Source organism: Bos indicus x Bos taurus, chromosome 8 (assembly GCF_003369695.1).
Source record: "Bos indicus x Bos taurus breed Angus x Brahman F1 hybrid chromosome 8, Bos_hybrid_MaternalHap_v2.0, whole genome shotgun sequence".
Lineage (NCBI taxonomy): Eukaryota > Metazoa > Chordata > Mammalia > Artiodactyla > Bovidae > Bos > Bos indicus x Bos taurus.
This window is the reverse complement of record NC_040083.1, coordinates 69,470,613-69,490,219: the sequence shown is the minus strand read 5'-3', so window position 1 is coordinate 69,490,219 and position 19,607 is coordinate 69,470,613. Positions and strand designations below refer to the sequence as shown.

The 19,607-nt window shown below is 43.2% G+C and overlaps 1 protein-coding gene across 7 annotated transcripts in view; it reads right to left on the bottom strand.

Moving 5' to 3' along the window:
• Positions 1 to 5,240, bottom strand: part of PPP3CC (protein phosphatase 3 catalytic subunit gamma) — an 81,357-nt gene extending 76,117 nt beyond the window's left edge. For 3 of the 7 annotated variants that reach the window (XM_027549857.1, XM_027549856.1, XM_027549858.1), the window contains exon 1: positions 4,860 to 5,091. In XM_027549857.1, coding sequence (XP_027405658.1) covers positions 4,860 to 5,076 — 217 coding nt within the window. In that variant the 5' untranslated portion in view covers positions 5,077 to 5,091. Of the gene's footprint in view, positions 1 to 4,351; positions 4,689 to 4,859 lie in introns of those variants that run through there. The other 4 variants (XM_027549859.1, XM_027549862.1, XM_027549863.1 and 1 more) reach the window with 3 other exon arrangements.
• Between the last annotated feature and the right edge of the window lie 14,367 nt (positions 5,241 to 19,607).

Here is a 19,607-nt window from a genome sequence, read left to right as displayed (position 1 = left end):
AAGGATTTAGGTAAAATTACCATATTTACATTAAAAGAATATGAATTATTTGCACAATAAAAGGTTTAACATGACGCATATTAAATTCAAAGCATACCAGTAGATGGAAATACAGCTGATCCTTTATAAGGAGGCGCTGAAGGGTGCCAACACTGCACACACTCTAAAGTCCACTACAACTTACAGTTAGCCCTCTGTACACACACAGGTGGTTTCTCCATACCCAAAGTTCCTCCCTATCCATGGTTCTACATCCTCGGATTCAACCATCTTCAGATCATGTAGCACCATAGTATACTATTGAGAAGATCCACGTATAACTCGGCCTACAGTTCAAACCTGTGTTGCTCAAGGCTCAACTGTATGAAAAGTATTAATGAAAGTACAGTAATGAAAAGTATTAACAGCAGTTGCTTCTGTAAGGAATGAATATGAAGCCTTTGTTTTCTTCCCTTTTGCCTTTCACAATTTATAGGATTAAGCATATATTTACAAGAAAAAATAATTTTAAGCCTTGGTAAATTCATTGTCATGATATGAAAATGGGAGAGGGAATGAACAGAAAATAAAAGAGGTATAAGTACCAGAGACAGAAGGGTTCAGGGTATACTTGTGGAAATAGTCATTTCTGGTCATACTACTCTTCTTAAAAAATTTTAAGAAAGCCGTGCGTGCGTGTGCGTGCCAAATCGCTTCAGTTGTGTCCAACTCTCTTCGACCCTATGCACTGTAGCCCCCTCCCCAGGCTCCTCTCTCCATGGGAATCTCCAGGCAAGAATAATGGAGTGGGTTGGCATTCCCTTCTCCAGGGGATCTTTCCAACCCAAGGATCGAACCTGTCTCGTATATCTCCCACATTGGCAGGCAGGTTCTTTACCACTAGAGTTACCTGGAAAGTCCAAGAAAGCCATAGCCACATCTAGTCCCAGTGCCAGAATATTAAAGAACCAGCAGTCTTCAATGCGTGCTACAAATGACTGTACATTCTCTGACTATACAATTTACTTGAATTTCAAGAGAATGGGAGAACTGTATCAAAAAAGAAACCTGACTTCTGTTAAAATCCATTCAGCCACCAAATAACAAACTTAGACAATGCATTCTCCCTATCTGTCATGTAATGCCCAGTGAAATTTCCTTGTTGCTGCTGAAAAGATTCAGTCCAGAGGAATAAAAACTTTTTATAAAAATCACTGTCAAAGGAAAAAAAAAAAAAAAAATCCCTCCAACAGGAAAAGAAACTTGGAAACCAGAAAAAAAAAAAATTAAGCTGAAAGATTTTCACAATTCAATTATTTGAGTTTCTGCTCCAGACACAAGTAGTGATGCTCTAGTGCATATGGACTGTTCTAGAAACTCACACATATATTAATTTTTAAAACAAAGAGGAAACAAATGAGCACCTATTGGGAGTACACTGCAGATGGCTCTCCATAAACATTTAATGAGTGAGTGAAATCATAAGAATTTTTATATTTTTTAAACACAAAATGAACACCTTCAACTGGGAGAGAAGAAACCAGCTGCCAGGGAATACAAGACAGACTGTATTATTGGTTTCCATGCTGTTATCCACGGGATTCCACCCAGATGTCCTTTATATTATAGAAGAGGTATTTTCCTCAGAACAGCTTCTTAACTTATAATTTCAAATGCTTTCTGATATTTTTCAAATGGTTCATAATACTACACTGTCTTAAGCTTTTCACATCCATTATGTCATTTGCATGGCTGAGATGCTTGAGGAAGAAAGTATTATTAACTCTATTTTGCAGATGAGATTATTGAAGCAAAAAAAAAAAAATCAGGGTTTAACTAAAAACGCAAGGTTAGAAAAAAAAAAACAGGCAAGGTCACAAGTAAGCTTGAGAAGCAGGAGTAAAACCACAGGTCTAGTCCTTCATTTTAGGCAAGTTGCTGTTTAAAAAAGACACTTAAAATACAAATCACTCCCACCCACCCACTCTTCTCCACCATTGGCTCAAGCAAAACAATTAAGTAGACTTTAAAGTGAACAGGAAATGACAGAACCAAAAATAACTGGGGTGTGGTCTCACCTCTGAAAAAGATTTCCAGCTGTGAATAAATGCAAACAATTCTGGCCAGACAAGATAACATTAGATCAGATTTAGAACCCAATACAACCAGGGGACCTTAGCTATAAATACAGTGACACCTTACTTTCTTAGAATAAACCTCAATATTTCAAACTCAGGAAAATGTAGATAAAAAGCAAGGTAAGTCACCAAGAAGCCACAATTGCTGTGCTCAAGTTCTCATGCTCAAGTTTTTACATACTAGACAAACCCATACAATCTAAGGGCTTGAAATCATTCATGTTTCATTTCTTTAAGAGTAATCTGATAACACGCAGTCATTTATAGTTTCACCAAAAAACAAATGTGAATCATACAGACTATGAGGGTGTTCACTTAACTATGGGAATGCCTAGCAATAAGTCAGCACCTGCATATTAGCTGCATTTTATTTTACTTTACTTCTGCATTTAACGATTTGAAAGGGTCATTTTACAATGACCTTTGTATCTTTTATATCACTTCCTTTATAGCTTATTGCACGTTATGGTAGACATTACGTGCTACAATGGCGATCAGAATTTGGGATCTGTAAAGGTCTGAGGACTACCACTAAGCTTCACTCAGATCCTATTTATTCTGACTTGACACACTATTCTGGTTTATCTGGTTTCCCTGCCTACTTCAGCTTATAAGTGGCAGATTAGAAGGGCATATTTTGACAGATAAAGAACAGTACTGAAGGAGATAAACTAAAAACAGACAAAAGCACTAAACTGGTATAGCAGTGAGGAGTCATTTTAGCACAGGAGGAAACTGCCAACACCCTTATATAGCAGAATGCACCGGCCATATTAACTGCATGGGACAGAAATTAATGTACATTATGATGACCTTGATTTATCCAAGAAGACTGTCTAATAGATTCTAAATCTTAAAGAGATGGTTATATACCCTTGATGAGTTATAAACTATGAAAACTGATATTAAAATGATCAAAATAATTTAGCAGTCACAGGGCTGTCAGTTATATGACCAATTCTCTTAAATCCCCAATGATAGCAGACAAATGCTGAGGAGGTAAATCTCAAAAATCCCATTATATTTAATAAATATTATATAGTGTAGATAATTAACATTTATGAGCAACACTTTTGATGATGACTTTCTGGGTGGAAACTACATAATACATTAAAATTATATACTGCAGACAATCAACATTTATGATGCTTAATGTTTCTGGAGGTGGGGGGGCCCTAAGTTATAACTAAAACTCTTTTCCTTCATTGACCATTCAATCATTTTTCTCCACTAAGAGAAAAATGTTTTTTCATCACCAATCTTGGTTTCTTTTCTCCATATAATTACCAAAATAAAAAAATAAAAGTATTTTAAGAGTTCTCCCCACTTACAACTAACCCCTTTATCTAGAGATCACTAACACACCTGGATCTTGGTATATTCCCTTCTTATAAAATAGTGCTTTCAAACCCAGTATTAAAACAGAGAGAAGAGTTGTACTTAAGTCTTATGTCTGAACAAAAGAAGCACATAAATTAGCGGTTATGCTTAAACCACTAATCTTAAGGGCAGAAACAACTACAACATAAGGAACACTTTAGTCGATGTTGGACACCTGAATCAGAGAATATCATTCTCCAAGTCTCTATGGCCAAAAAGAAAATAAAACGCCAACAATCATGTCAAGAGATCTGTAGATCCCTTTCAAATATCATAAAATGAATTTATTTGTATTTACTTCACTATATTCTTTCTTTTAGTAATAACAGTGACGTGATGATCTGGAGAAAGTGGGCTAAAAGGTACATGGTATTCATACTTAAAAAAGGTTGGGGAAGGGGCAAGAAATATCTGACCTTTCAGAAGAGGAGCGGCAGAAAGATCTGACTTGGAAGAGCCTTCTTAACACCCTGCCCACATCACCCTAGATGGCTTCCCCTCAGGTAAGAGACTAAAAAGATGGAGATCCAGACTCTTTAGGGGTTGATAGGATTAGAAACACCCACCCTGCCTGGAAATCCGACACAACTGGAGACAAACGAGCAATCCCCATCTAGCTACTGGTCCAGGTGCTACAGAAAACGCCCGGCGCCCCCGCCGGGCAGCCCCGGTGGGAATCCCCGCCTCCCGTCTCCCACACCCCCCTAGGTCCTCCTCCGGGATGGGCGCCGCCCGGGACCCCGCCGCCCCCCCGACTCCTGTCCTCGGCTCCTTCCCTCCCTCCGGCCCCGAGCCATCGCCCGGCCGAGGGCCGTTTCCCGCCGATCGACTGGAAGGCCTGGCCCGCTTGGCACCTTTGATGACGCGTTCGGTGGTGGAGAGGTGGAGGTTCCTCCCGGACATGATCCCCTCGGCCTCCTCCCGGTCCGGGGAGATCTCCAGACGTGCGCCCCCGCCTTCGCCTCCAGCGATCTCGGCTCCCCAGGGCCGGTCTACCGGCCGTGCCCCGGCCCCGCTTAATCAGGGCGGCCAAGGCACCAGAAGGAGGCGGCCGCAGCAGCCCGGCCTCGAATCCCACGGACACTATGCGGGCCCACTGACCGCTCCCTCCCGAGGCGCCGAGTCGGGAGCGCCCGCGACAGCAGATCGGGGAGGCTACGCGGGCAGCCGCGGCTGCGCGCGGCCGAGGCTCGTGCGCGCGCACGCGCGCGCTGCCCCGACTCGGCACCTCCCCAGCTTCCCTGCGGCGCGCGCGCCGCCGCCGCCGCGGTTAGCGCGCCGAGGCCTTGAGCTCCGCAAGTTTCCCCGGCAGCTCGGTCGCCTGACCTCCAGCCCCCGGGCAGTAGACAACCCCGGCTTTACCCTTCGCGCGGAGACCCCCGGACCCGCGCGGCTGCCCTTCGTACACGCGCCCTTCCTTCCTCTCCTCCAGCTTCCGAATGTCGGTCTTCCCCCTCTCCTCTGCCTGCCCTCCCCTCCAGCTCTGACTGCTTCTCAGCTGCCTGCGCCGCCCGGGCCTGGAGCACCTAACACCGGGCCCTGGTTCCCGCACCCAAAGGCCCAGCGGAACCGCGGCCATCTTGTGACCCGGCCCGAGCGTCCCGGCGGCTGTCTGGCGGAGCCGTGCGCATCCTGTCCGCCTGGGATCACCTTGCAGGGCGCCCTCGTCCTCCCAGACCTTCCCCACGGCGGGGCCTCCCTCCCTTTCCTCGGGGTCTCCCCTCCACTCTGTCTCTAGGAGTCGTTATCAGTTTGATCCAGCTCCTTCCCACAGCTTACCCTCCCCCCAGTTACCAAACCCATTTAAACCCCTGGTTTAAGTTGTCACATTTGTCGAGAGCACTTAGTATAGTGAGAACGATCGCGTGCATCCTAGTTCTAATCTAGTAGTGGGGGGTGGAGGGGGATGGTTTCCGAGTGGGTGGATAAGAGCCCCCCACCCCCACCCCCACACACAACCTGTCAGGTCCCACAGCCTCCTAGCTTCCTTTCCACTTGCCAGAAAGGGGACCGCAGCCCCCTCCAAGGAACCCCTGGGCCAGACCTCCTCTGTGTAGGGAACCGACCTGGAAGTTCTGCGTGCCACCTACACAGCTGGAAGCAATCCTTCTTCCCCTTTGACACCCCGTCATTCTTACCATGGAAAACGATGGGCAAGTCTCCATAGAGTCTTAATAATCTGGCTCATCTCTAGGTTAAAAACTGACCTTTTCTCTCCTTGAATTGCAAGCCTAGTATAGAAACTGTCTTCTAGTATAGTGCCTGGCAAAGAAAAATATTTTGATTCTAGTCCTGATGGTGGAATGTTAAAACTGGGATCCAAGGAAGTATATGCAAATTACAGGGAAACCGATTTTAACAGTCACTGTGGTGGCCAGTGAGTAGTCATAAGTGGCTCTGTACATTTAAAGTAAATAAATATTTATTTCCTCAAGTGTACTAGCCACATTTGAAGCATTCAATAACTACCTGTGGCTAGTGACTATCTAATTGGATGTGGCAGAATAAGACCTAACGCAAAGAGCCATCTCACTGGAAAAGACCCTGATGCTGGGAAAGATTGCAGGCAAAATGAGAGGAGGGCAGAGGATGAGATAGATGGTTCCTTGGCATTATTGACTCCATGGACGTGAATCTGAGCAAACTCTGGAAGATAGTGAAGGACAGGGAAACCTGGCGTGCTGTAGTCCATGGGGTCTCAAAGAGTCAGACACGACTGAGTGACTGAACAATAACAACGGACTAGGACGCTTCCATCATCGCAGAAAGTTCTTTTGGACAGCTCCCAGCTAAAAGATTATAGAGCTTAACCCAAATCTCCTTTAACATAGATTTATGTAATGGGACCAACCTAGACAGCATATTAAAAAGCAGAGACGTTACTTTGCCAACAAAGGTCCGTCTAGTCAAAGGGAGAAGGGGACGACAGAGGATGAGATGGTTGGATGGCATCACTAACTCAATGGACGCGAGTTTGAGTAAACTCTGGAAGTTGGTGATGGACAGGGAAGCCTGGCATGCTGCAGTCCATGGGGTCGCAAAGAGTCGGACATGACTGAGCGACTGAACTGAACTGACTGATGTAATGGGAGGTGATCTGGGCATATACACTAGAGTCAGACCCCGAATTATGCTTTGCAGTGTTTTTTTTTTTTAATTGGAGGTTAATTGCTTTACAATGTGGTGTTAGTTTCTGCTGTATAAGGAAGTAAATCAGCTATATGTATAAATATATCCCTTCCCACTTGTGCCTCACTCCCACCCCACTCCCCCCATCCTACCCCTCTAGGTCATAGTGTATGAGCACAGAGCTGAACTTCCTGTGCTATACGGAAGCTTCCCACTAGCTATCTGTCTTACACATGGTAGTGTACATATGTCAATCGTAATCACTCAATTCATGCCACCCTCCTCGTCCCCACCTGAGTCCACATGTCCATTCTGTACAGCTGAATCTCTATTCCTGCCCTTGCCTTGCAGTTTTGACCTAAAGGCAATTCATGGCAACTCTAGCAAGGCAGAAGCACTTCAGGAACTGGACAGATTTTGGTTCTGAGTTCTTGGGTCTTGATTTCAGGCTTTCACCAGAGAGAATTGCTCAGAGATTCTGAGGAAGTTCTTCAACTATGAAGTAACCAGAGCTTCACACCTCTATCAAACAGATCAACTTTCTAGTGGTCAAAAATAAATTGGTTCCTGCAGTATGCTGCTGCTGCTAAGTTGCGTCAGTTGCGTCCAACTCTGTGCGACCTCATAGATGGCAGCCCACCAGGCTCCCCCGTCCCTGGGATTCTCCAGGCAAGAACACTGGAGTGGGTCGCTATTTCCTTCTCCAATGCATGAAAGTGAAAAATGAAAGTGAAGTCACTCAGTCGTGTCTGACTCTAGCGACCCCATGGACTACAGCCTACAGGCTCCTCCGTCCATGGGATTTTCCAGGCAAAAGTACTGGAGTGGGGTGCCATTGCCTTCTCCATCCTGCAACATAGTACTAAAATTAATCTAGAAGAATGTACGCAAGATGACTAAAAACAAGGAGTTTAAGAAAACACTGCAAACCAACATGAAGAGATGGGTTATTCAATAATAGTAGTGGGGAAATTAACCAACTCTCTGGATCTCAGATATATCTTTGTTTGTTCATTTTTATTTGTTTGGTTTATTTCTTTTGTTTTCTTTGTTTTTTGGCCACACTGGGAGGCATCCAGGATCTTAGTTCCCTGACCAGGGATCAAACACATGCCTCCTGCAGTGAAAGTGCAGAGTCTTAACCACTGGACTGAGCTACGGAAGTCCTTGGATCTCAAAGTGGAGCCACATTTTAACACCAAACTTCATAAGTAATAAATATGAGAATTAAAATGAAGTGCTATTTTTTACATAGAAAATTGGAAAATATTTTTAAAAGGTGATACTGTTGGTAGTACATCATGAGAAACGCTGGGCTGGAGGAAGCACAAGCTGGAATCAAGATTGCTAGAAGAAATATCAATAACCTAAGATATGCAGATGACACCACCCTTATGGCAGAATGCAAAGAAGAACTAAAGAGCCTCCTGATGAAAGTGAAAGAGAAGAGTGAAAAAGTTGACTTAAAGCTCAACATTCAGAAAACTAAGATCATGGCATCCGGTCCCATCACTTCATGGCAAATAGATGGGGAAACAGTGGAAACAGTGACTGACTTAATTTTTCTGGGCTCCAAAATCACTGCAGATGGTGATTGCAACCATGAAATTAAAAGATGCTTACTCTTTGGAAGGAAAGTTATGACCAACCTAGACAGCATATTGAAAGCAGAGACATTACTCTGTCAACAAAGGTCCGTCTAATCAAGGCTATGGTTTTTCCAGTGGTCATGTATGGATGTGAGAGTTGGACTATAAAGAAAGCTGAGCACCGAAGAATTGATGCTTTTGAACTGTGGTGTTGGCGAAGATTCTTGAGAGTCCCTTGGATTGCAAGGAGATCCAACCAGTCCATCCTAAAGGAAATCAGTCCTGAATATTCATTGGAAGGATTGATGCTGAAGCTGAAACTCCAATACTTTGGCCACCTGATGTGAAGAAGTAACTCACTGGAAAAGACCCTGATGCTGGGAAAGATTGAAAGTGGGAGAAGGGGACGACAGAGGATGAGATGGTTGGATGGCATCATTGATTCAATGAACAAGGGTTTGGGTGAACTCCAGGAGTTGGTGATGGACAGGGAGGCCTAGCGTGCTGCGGTTCATGGGGTTGCAAAGAGTGGGACACACTGAGCGACTGAACTGAACTGAACTGTTGGTAGAATTATAAATTAGCACAATTTCTCTGGAAAGGAATTTGGCAGTATCAATCAAAGGAGATATATGTATGGCCAATGAGAAGACTCAACATTATTAGTCATGAGGGAAATGCTGAGATACCATTTTACTAACCTAGAAGAGCTGAAATTAGAACTTCCCTGGTGGTACAGTAGGTTAAGAATCCACCTGCCAATGCTGGGGACACAGGTTGAATCCCTGGTCCGGGAAGATCCCACATGCTGAGGGGCAACTAAGCCCATGCACTACAACTACCGGAGCTGTGCGCCACCGCTGCTGAAGCCACGCACCCTTGAGCCTGTGCTCTGCAACCGTAGAAGCTATCACAATGAGAATTCCATGCACCACAACAAAGAGTAACCCCTGCTCACCGCAACTAGAGAAAGCCTGCATGCAGCAATGAAGACCCAGTGCAACCAAGACTCGAAAACAAAAATTAAAAAAAAAGCTGAAATTAAAAACTCTCAACATGTAAGTGTTGGCAAGGATGGGAGCAACTGGAACTCTCCTGCATTGCTGGTGGGAGAGTAAAATGCTACAACTACTTAGGAAGTTTGTTATAAAAGTTAAATATACACCTACAGTATTACTCAGTAATTCTACTCTTGGGTATTTTACCCAACAGCCATAATAACCCAGCAAAAATACCCACTACTACTCAGATAATAAAAAGAAAATAATTAATGATGTATGTAACAGTATGGATGAATCTTAAAAACATTATGGTGAACAAAAGCGGCAAGACACCAGGACTTCCCTGGTGGTCCAGTGGCTAGGACTCCATGCTCCCAATGCAGGGGGCTCGGGTTCAATTCCTGGTCAGGGAACTAGACACCACATGCTGCAACTAAGAGTTTGCTTGCCTGCAACTGAAAAGATCCTGCATGCCTCCAGCTAAGACCCAATGCAGCCAGATAAATTTTCAAAGAAACGAAGAAGCAAGACACGAAATAGACACTATATGATTTCAGTTGCATAGGAAAATGGTTACATGAAGTATGACACTGGATGGAACATTATACATCATGAAAAATCCTACTTTAGGTGGAAAGATATTTGATATCATGAGAAAAATCTCAGGAGATGATAAGCGAAAAAGTACAATATGGACTCCATGTTGTTAACAAACGAGCTAATGTCTGCATAAAAAGGCTAGGGGGAAATGTTAATATAGTCATTCATTCAATAAATATTAATTAAATGTCATCTATGCCAGGTACTGTGCTAGGCAGTAGGCATACAGTGATGAACTGAAATCAACACAGTTCATACCACCGTGGAGCACTAGCTGATGACGAAAAGATGTTAAAAGCAGCCATCTCTTGGTGGCATGATTAAGAGTCACTTATATAAAAATAAGAGGGAAAAAAAAGAGAAAGAAAAGAGTCACAAAAAATGAACCATAATTTTCCGTATTTTCCAGGTTTTCTACAGTAAGAAAGTATTATTTTATAACTAGGAGAAAAAAAATTTTAAGTGTTCTTTTCTTTCAAAGGCCTATTGCCTATGCCTATTTCCAGTAGCATTAAGTATTTATTTGGAGAACTTTCTGAGAGACTTCTCTGATCAAAACAAACAAAACATCTAGTACCACTCAGTGAAAAAAGAAAACTCTTAAGTAAGTTCCCTTCAAAAACAATTTTTATTTTAAGTAAATAAGGCTTTAATGCACTGGTGTTGGCGGTAATGTTTTTAGTTATCATATTAATAGCTCCTGGCAACAACTGGGGAGTTCTACTTCATTCACCTGTACATCTACCCACCTAGCCAGGGTCACTTGCATCTTCATTTCATTGATGTATTTGATTCTCTTTCCTTTTACTTTCTGCATTGGTCAGAATTGACTAAATATTTAAAACTACCAAGATTCATGCTTAATTGGCAATCCTACTAATTTCTTCAAATCTAGGTTTCCATGTTACAGGGCCTGTGAGACTTGTTTTATTTCCTTATGAAACTCCCTAAGCACTTCATAAACCTTAATTAATGACTAACTCTTTTGAGAAATAATTATGAATGCTTTTGATTTAACAAAAGCACAAGGAAACCTAGTTTCCACTGTTGTATAAAAGTAACCTGGCTTTAGTTTCTGTATGAAGCCATTAAATATTAAACTTCTGTGTTAAATGCAGGCAAGAGAACTGCAGAATATTTTTTAAATGAATAAAATGAGCATTTCTAAAATAGCAACACAGAGTAAAAGGTATTTTATAGTGCATAGTTTTTCGTTTTATATGAAAAGCACTACATAAATGTTTTTATTGGTAATACATATGATATGGACATCACATACTAATATTTCATTTATCTCTTTCTATATGAGTGCATTTGCGCTCTCCAGGCAGGAGATGTGGATTCAATCCCTGGGTCGGGAAGATTCCCCTGGAGAGAAAATGGCAATCTACTCCAGTATTCTTGCCTGGGAAATCCCACTGAAGAGGAGGCTAGCGGGCTATAGTCCATGGAGTCACAGAGTCAGACACTGAACACACACGCATGAATGCATTTAACTTTGATTACATTACCGTGGCATGAATACCCTCCCCCCCAACACCAACAGTCGAGGTCTAAACAAAATTAGCAAATTTATATTAAAAAAAATTTTTTTTTCACAATTGGAAAAACATGACCCAAAGGAACTTTCTACCCATCATAGCCTGATATGAAAGTAGTAATCTCTGTAGACATGTGGGAAAAAAAGCGCTAAGGAAAGTCTTGCCTGGTGTGCTGCAGTTCATGGGGTTGCAAAGAGTCAGACACAACTTAGTGACTGAACAACAACAAATATATATTTACAGGTTAATATGCAGGTCATTTGGGGGGTAATGTGCAAGCCTCTGAAGTGTGTTACTCCTTGGTCTTCCCGGGAGAACCCACTACTATAACTGTAACAGGATTAAAGGCCCCCCCAAAGTTGCCCATGATTACTTTTGTTTAAATCATGACAAAACAGGAAAAGATGGTAACAGTCATTACTGGCTACATAATACGGTACAGTCTAGGAGAATAGAATTTAATACCTCTCTTACTGCTGGGCTCCAGCATTCCACAGGTGAGAGATGCCACAGGTAAACGTCAGGGGCATTCATCAAGTTGCTTGGGCCAAAAATTGACAGTGGGAGGCAGGCAGAGGAGGAGGCCAGTCCTCACATCATGTCCTATAAACTTACACCCCCTACAGTCCATTTCCCATACAACAGATCCTTTTCAACTAAAACAAATCTGATTTTTTATCATTTCTCTGCTTAAAACCCTCAAGTGTCTCTTTTTCTAAAAGTGGTCTACTTCTTAGTAGACTTCTGTCTAATTCATTGATCTCAGCTCAAACCTCTTCCCCTCCATCCGCTACATTTCAGACCTAGTGGCCTTATACAGGGTATACTGCAATTCATACAAATAGCCTCAAACAGACCAAGTTCATTTGTTTCCCAGAGCTCTTGCATTTCCTGAATATTCATTGAAAGGACTGATGCTGAAGCTCCAATACTTTGGCCACCTGATGTAAAGAACTGACTCACTGGAAAAGACCCTGATGCTGGGAAAGATTGAAGGCAAAAGAAGGGGGCAGTAGAGGATGAGATAGATAGCATCACTGACTCAATGGACATGAATTTGAGCAAACTCCAAGAGACAGTGAAGAATAGAAGAGACTGGCATGCTGCAGTCATTATGGGGTTGCAAAGAGTCAGACACGACTTAGCAACTGAACAACAAAATTGCTTGGAACATTCTTTTCCTAGATCTTCACAAGGCTGCCTCCTTACTCTCAACTCAGGTGCACCTCCGGAAGGCTGGCCTTCCCTAAGCACTGTACTGCCTAAAGCTACATCACCCCACCACTCTCTGCCTCATTTCCATAAATTAGCTTATCCATAGCGTGTCTACTCTCACTTCTTAAGGGGGCATCTTTGTCTGTTTTGTTCACTGCTGTTACATTGTCATGCTGACCATGGCCTGAGGTTGGAGGTTAATAATTTGTTGAATTCATGAATATCTTCTTACTCTGGTCCTAAGCAGAAGTTCTTAACTTGTGGTACAGGGATTTCAAATCATTCCCTCCCCATCCAGCTCCCAACTATAAATGAAATCAAAGTATTGAGTTTATTTTTAAGTGCTTTGGGGTGTGTGTGAGAAATGTATAGGAAAGCATATTTATTTTTCATTTTCTCAAAGGAATCCAGACAACAAAGTGTTAATGACCACTGATACAGAGTTTTAATTTACAAAGCACTGTCCCTTTAAAAAAAAATTCTTTTTTTGGCCGCCCTGCATGATGGAACCTGAGCCCCCTGCAATGCAGAAGTTTCTTACACATTTAGTTCTCTTACATTTATGCAGATAGACAGTATAGAAATGATCTTTTCTACCTTGTAGATAAAGTCATTGAGGTATGGAGACATTAAACAAATCAGAGTTTGCACAGCCAGTCAATGACGGAATTGACACAAATCCATTCTTCTGGACTCAAAACACTTTGCCCTGTTGGCTGAAGACCAAGACAGAATCCACTCTTGCTTAACTTCATTTGCTTCCAAAAGCATCAAACTTAAACATTTTTCTAAGAGATTTCTTATTTAAACTAGTTTATAAGACTGCATTAAAATTTTCAATGAAAATAATTATCATCAGCTAGATCAAGGCAATTTTTTTCAAGCAAAAATTTAATGTATGGACCAAGGAGTGCAAAACAGTTTTCCATTAGGTTAGCTCTGCTGCTAAGGCGCTTCAGTCGTGTCCGACTCTGTGCGACCCTATAGACGGCAGCCCACCGGGCTCCCCCGTTCCTGGGATTCTCCAGGCAAGAACACTGGAGTGGGTTGCCATTTCCTTCTCCAGTGCACGAAAGGGAAAATGGAAAGTGACACGACTCTTAGCGACTCCATGGACTGCAGCCTACTAGACTCCTCCGTCCATGGGATTTTCCAGGCAAGAGTACTGGAGTGGGGTGCCAGTGCCTTCTCCATTCCATTAGGTTAAGTGGAACATAATTGAGGAAATAGCTTTGCAAGGATAAATATAACAAATGAAAATAATGTTGAGATCTCGAATGTTTAGATTTTATCTACCCTTTCAGTTAGGATGCACAGCTGAACCATCTATCCTAAAAAATCAATTTAATCTACTTTTTTTTTTAAAGTTAGGTTTCCCAGAAAAGAAAAATCTAAATTTAATCTCTTTGCTCTGCTCATGTAGTTTTCAAGAGGAATGAGATGGAGGGACCTACATTATTTGCATTAAACCATGTACATTTGGGGCAAAGACATTTCTCCTCAAGGGCGATGCCTGTGTAATAACCCATATGGGAAAAGAATCTAAAAAAGAATGGCTGTATGTATATGTATAACTGATTCACTTTGCTGTGCGTATGAGACTAACGCAACACTGTAAATTAACTATACTCCAATTTCAAAAAAAGTGGGAGCATGCCTGTAGGATACAACCAGACACCAGCTTCAAAAGAGCTTGTTTCATTAACCTCAAGAACTTATGGGGAACATGCCACTTGAAAGAATGTCCTATTCTGGGAGGATACAGTAGATCAAAGAGAATTTTTTCCTTCCTTATGAGAATCTATAATTAAAGACCTAATCCTTTATTTTAAGGAAGAAAAAAAAATGTCCTCCTTTATTGAATCAGTTGTTTTCCTCTCCTTAAAATGCACATGGTTAACGTCATGTTTTGGAAGGAATTTCCTTTTAACTGGCCTGTCATTCTTAGATTTTGGTGCTTTAAAAATGTTAGCCTGGGGCTTCCTTGGTGGCCCATTAGACTCCCATCTTCAAATGCAGGGGGTGCAGGTTCAATCCCTTGTTGGGGAACTAAGATCCCACATGCCTGGTGGCCAAATAAATAAAACAAAAAATGTTTTAGCAAGCAGAGTGTGTTCCTGGCATCTTGGGACCTGTCACTTTCCCAAGACAATGTGAAGCCCAGCGCCCAGTCCCTGCCGCCAGCAGAGGCCCAGTTCTGTGCAGAGCAAGAGTGGCAAATGGAAGGACAGCCCTACTGAAGACGGCTCATTACCCTCACTGGCAATCACATAAAGCAAGAAGCGTGACTCCATCTACTTATGGGGTGTGTCCACAGCTAGGTACAGGCGGCAATGACCACTGTATCCAGGATTTCTCCACTGAGGACAAGTTCAAGTTCCACTTTGGGATCCAAGGGCCTCATGTGGGCAACTGCAGTTCCCACAGGCGTGGCATGTACACCAACGGAGGCCTTGTTGTGCTAGACTGTGATAACCCTCGGGTCAGCATCTTTTCTTCTGAGGGCAGGTTCAAGACAGAGATTGGACCAGGTAGCGTTGAGAGCCCCAAGAGAGTGGCCACAGAACGGATGGTAACAGGTTATGCATCTTAACCGTCCGGGCCAGTGGCAAGCTGGTTGGCCAGTTCAGAGGCCATGGGGCCAGTAACTATGCAGTGCCTGTGGCTCAGATGGTAAAGAGTCTGCCTGCAATGTAGTTTAGACCTGGGTTCGATCCCTGGGTCGGGAAGATCCCCTGGAGAAGAGAATGGAAACCCACTCCGGTCTTCTTGCTTGGAGAATTCCATGGACAGAGAAGCTTGGCTGGGATCGCAGAGTCAGACACAACTGAGCGACTAACACTTTCACTTTGTGAACAAGAATGCAATTGTAGTGATAGATTTCCATAAATGTTCATGGAAGTGGACACCCCTGGCAGAGTTCCTCTTCAGGTTTGCCTCCCACAGGAGGCCGTGGACCCTTCAATGCCTCCATGGGGTTAGCTGTGGACTTCAGGGGGAGCCCCCTTGTGGCTAACAGGGGAAGTGCAGCCTCCAGCCATCCGAAGGCTCTGGCTCCTTCTAGTCCTTGTATCAACTCTGCAAGCCACTACAGCACCACAGGGCCTGGCACTGACCACAGATGCACATGAGGTGGTGGCCTATGCTGGTGTCAAAGAACATAATCAATAATCTATCATAGGAATGGAAGAGATTTATTTGAGTCACACTAAGGACAATTCTAGGAATCAGCGAACTAAAATGGACTGGAATGGGTGAATTTAACTCAGATGACCATTATATCTACTACTGCGGGCAGGAATCCCTTAGAAGAAATGGAGCAGCCATCATGGTCAACAAAAGAGTCCGCAATGCAGTGCTTGGATGCAATCTCAAAAACGACAGAATGATCTCTGTTTGTTTCCAAGGCAAACCATTCAATATCACAGTAATCCAAGTCTATGCCCCAAACAGTAACACTAAAGAAGCTGAAGTTGAACGGTTCTATGAAGACCTACAAGACCTTTTAGAACTAACACCCAAAAAAGATGTCCTTTTCATTATAGGGGACTGGAATGCAAAAGTAGGAAGTCAAGAAACACCTGGAGTAACAGGCAAATTTGGCCTTGGAGTACGGAATGAAGCAGGGCAAAGACTAATAGAGTTTTGCCAAGAAAATGCACTGGTCATAGCAAACACCCTCTTCCAACAACACAAGAGAAGACTCTACACATGGACATCACCAGACGGTCAACACCGAAATCAGATTGATTATAGTCTTTGCAGCCAAAGATGGAGAAGCTCTATACAGTCAACAAAAACAAGACCAGGAGCTGACTGTGGCTCAGATCATGAACTCCTTATTACCAAATTCAGACTGAAATTGAAGAAAGTAGGGAAAACCACTAGACCATTCAGGTATGACGTAAATCAAATCCCTTATGATTATACAATGGAAGTGAGAAATAGACTTCAGGGCCTAGATCTGATAGATAGAGTGCCTGATGAACTATGGAATGAGGTTCGTGACATTGTACAGGAGACAGGGATCAAGACCATCCCCATGGAAAAGAAATGCAAAAAAGCAAAATGGCTGTCTGGGGAGGCCTTAAAAATAGCTGTGAAAAGAAGAGAAGCGAAAAGCAAAGGAGAAAAGGAAAGCTATAAGCATCTGAATGCAGAGTTCCAAAGAATAGCAAGAAGAGATAAGAAAGCCTTCTTCAGCGATAAATGCAAAGAAATAGAGGAAAACAACAGAATGGGAAAGACTAGAGATCTCTTCAAGAAAATTAGAGATACCAAGGGGACATTTCATGCAAAGATGGGCTCAATAAAAGACAGAAATGGTATGGACCTAACAGAAGCAGAAGATATTAAGAAGAGGTGGCAAGAATACACAGAAGAACTGTACAAAAAAGATCTTCACGACCCAGATAATCACGATGGTGTAATCACTGACCTAGAGCCAGACATCCTGGAATGTGAAGTCAAGTGGGCCTTAGAAAGCATCACTACGAACAAAGCTAGTGGAGGTGATGGAATTCCAGTTGAGCTACTTCAAATCCTGAAAGATGATGCTGTGAAAGTGCTGCACTCAATATGCCAGCAAATTTGGAAAACTCAGCAGTAGCCACAGGACTGGAAAAGGCCAGTTTTCATTCCAATCCCAAAGAAAGGCAATGCCAAAGAATGTTCAAACTACCTCACAATTGCACTCATCTCACACGCTAGTAAAGTAATGCTCAAAATTCTCCAAGCCAGGCTTCAGCAATATGTGAACCGTGAACTTCCTGATGTTCAAGCTGGTTTTAGAAAAGGCAGAGGAACCAGAGATTAAATTGCCAACATCTGCTGGATCATGGAAAAAGCAAGAGAGTTCCAGAAAAACATCCATTTCTGCTTTATTGACTATGCCAAAGCCTTTGACTGTGTGGATCACAATAAACTGTGGAAAATTCTGAAAGAGATGGGAATACCAGACTACCTGACCTGCCTCTTGAGAAATCTGTATTCAGGTCAGGAAGCAACAGTTAGAAGTGGACATGGAACAACAGACTAGTTCCAAATAGGAAAAGGAGTATGTCAAGGCTGTATATTGTCACCCTGCTTATTTAACTTATATGCAGAGTACATCATGAGAAACGCTGAACTAGAAGAAACACAAGCTGGAATCAAGATTGCCGGGAGAAATATCAATAACCTCAGATATGCAGATGACACTACCCTTATGGCAGAAAGTGAAGAGGAACTAAAAAGCCTCTTGATGAAAGTGAAAGAGGAGAGTGAAAAAGTTGGCTTAAAGCTCAACATTTAGAAAATGAAGATCATGGCATCTGGTCTCGTCACTTCATGGGAAATAGATGGGGAAACAGTGGAAACAGTGTCAGACTTTATTTTTCTGGGCTCCAAAATCACTGCAGATGGTGACTGCAGCCATGAAATTAAAAGACGCTTACTCCTTGGAAGAACACTTATGACCAACCTAGATAGCATATTCAAAAGCAGAGACATTATTTTGCCAACAAAGGTCCGTCTAGTCAAGGCTATGGTTTTTCCTGTGGTCATGTATGGATGTGAGAGTTGGACTGTGAAGAAGGCTGAGCGCCGAAGAATTGATGCTTTTGAATGGTGGTGTTGGAGAAGACTCTTGAGAGTCCCTTGGACTGCAAGGAGATCCAACCAGTCCATTCTGAAGGAGATCAGCCCTGGGATTTCTTTGGAGGGAATGATGCTAAAGCTGAAACTCTAGTTTTGGCCACCTCATGTGAAGAGTTGACTCATTGGAAAAGGCTCTGATGCTGGGAGGGATTGGGGGCAGGAGGAGAAGGGGACGACAGAGGATGAGGTGGCTGGATGGCATCACTGATTCGATGGACATGAGTCTGAGTGAACTCCGGGAGTTGGTGATGGACAAGGAGGCCTGGCATGCTGCGATTCATGGGGTCGTGAAGAGTCGGACACGACTGAGCGACTGAACTAAACTGAACTGAAGGACGATAGCTTGGAAGACAGCATCGCAGATAACTGTGAAGAACTGCTCTGGAGAAACAGGGTTTTCAGCAGTTTTATATGTTGTCAAAACAAAGAGGGCATCCCTGGTGGCTCAGGCAGTAAGACTCTACCTGCAACTCGGGAGACCCAGATTTGATCCCTGGGTCAGGAAGATCCCCTGGAGAAGGGAATAGTGACCCACGCCAGTATTCATGCCTGGAGAATTCCATGGATAGAAGAGCCTAGTAGGCTATATAGTCCATGGGGTCACAAAGAGTCAGATACAACTGAGCGACTAACACACACACACACACACACACACACACACAGAATAAAGAGCACTCAACAAGTCAGGGATACATTCCTTCAAGGTTTTGTTTTTTAAAAAAAAAAAACACATACACAGCGAGTCAGTTTGACCTCGGCACCTGGGAAGGGAGTTTTATCATTGAAGGAATATCAGCACTGGTGTCCCAGGAAGGGAGACATTGAATCTTTACTTTCCATACAACATTCTTTACTTTGGGTCAGTGTACCCTTTTCTTGATCATTAAAGCAGATGTACAATGTATGTTTGATATGCCACAAACAAGGCTGTTTTAGTTAGCGTAAAATTCAAGTTATGTCATGTATAAGCCAGAATGACTTCCCCAGACCGCAATATGTGAATACTTTATCACTGCTAATCACAAATGGCAACCCACTCTAGTATTTTTGCCTGGGAAATCATAGGCAGGACAGAAGAGCCTGGTGGGCTACAGTCCACGGGGTCACAGAGTCGGACAGGACTTAGCAACTAGGCTACAACAAACCACTGTTTTAAGGTCTGTGCTGCACTAATGGCTGCACAGAGCCTGCCTGGTTCACGCAGGGAAATACCCAGGGGTGGCTGGACCAGAGGGTCTGGCCAGGAGGTGGGCCACAAATCTGGCAGCACTGAATGTGGGCTGTGGGCATGGGTGCCCTCCCTTTCCCCATCTCCCAAACTCAGGGCTGCTCTTTATTTAATTCTTTTTTTTCCTTGGCTGTACCATGCAGCATGCAGGATCTTATTTCCTGCATTGG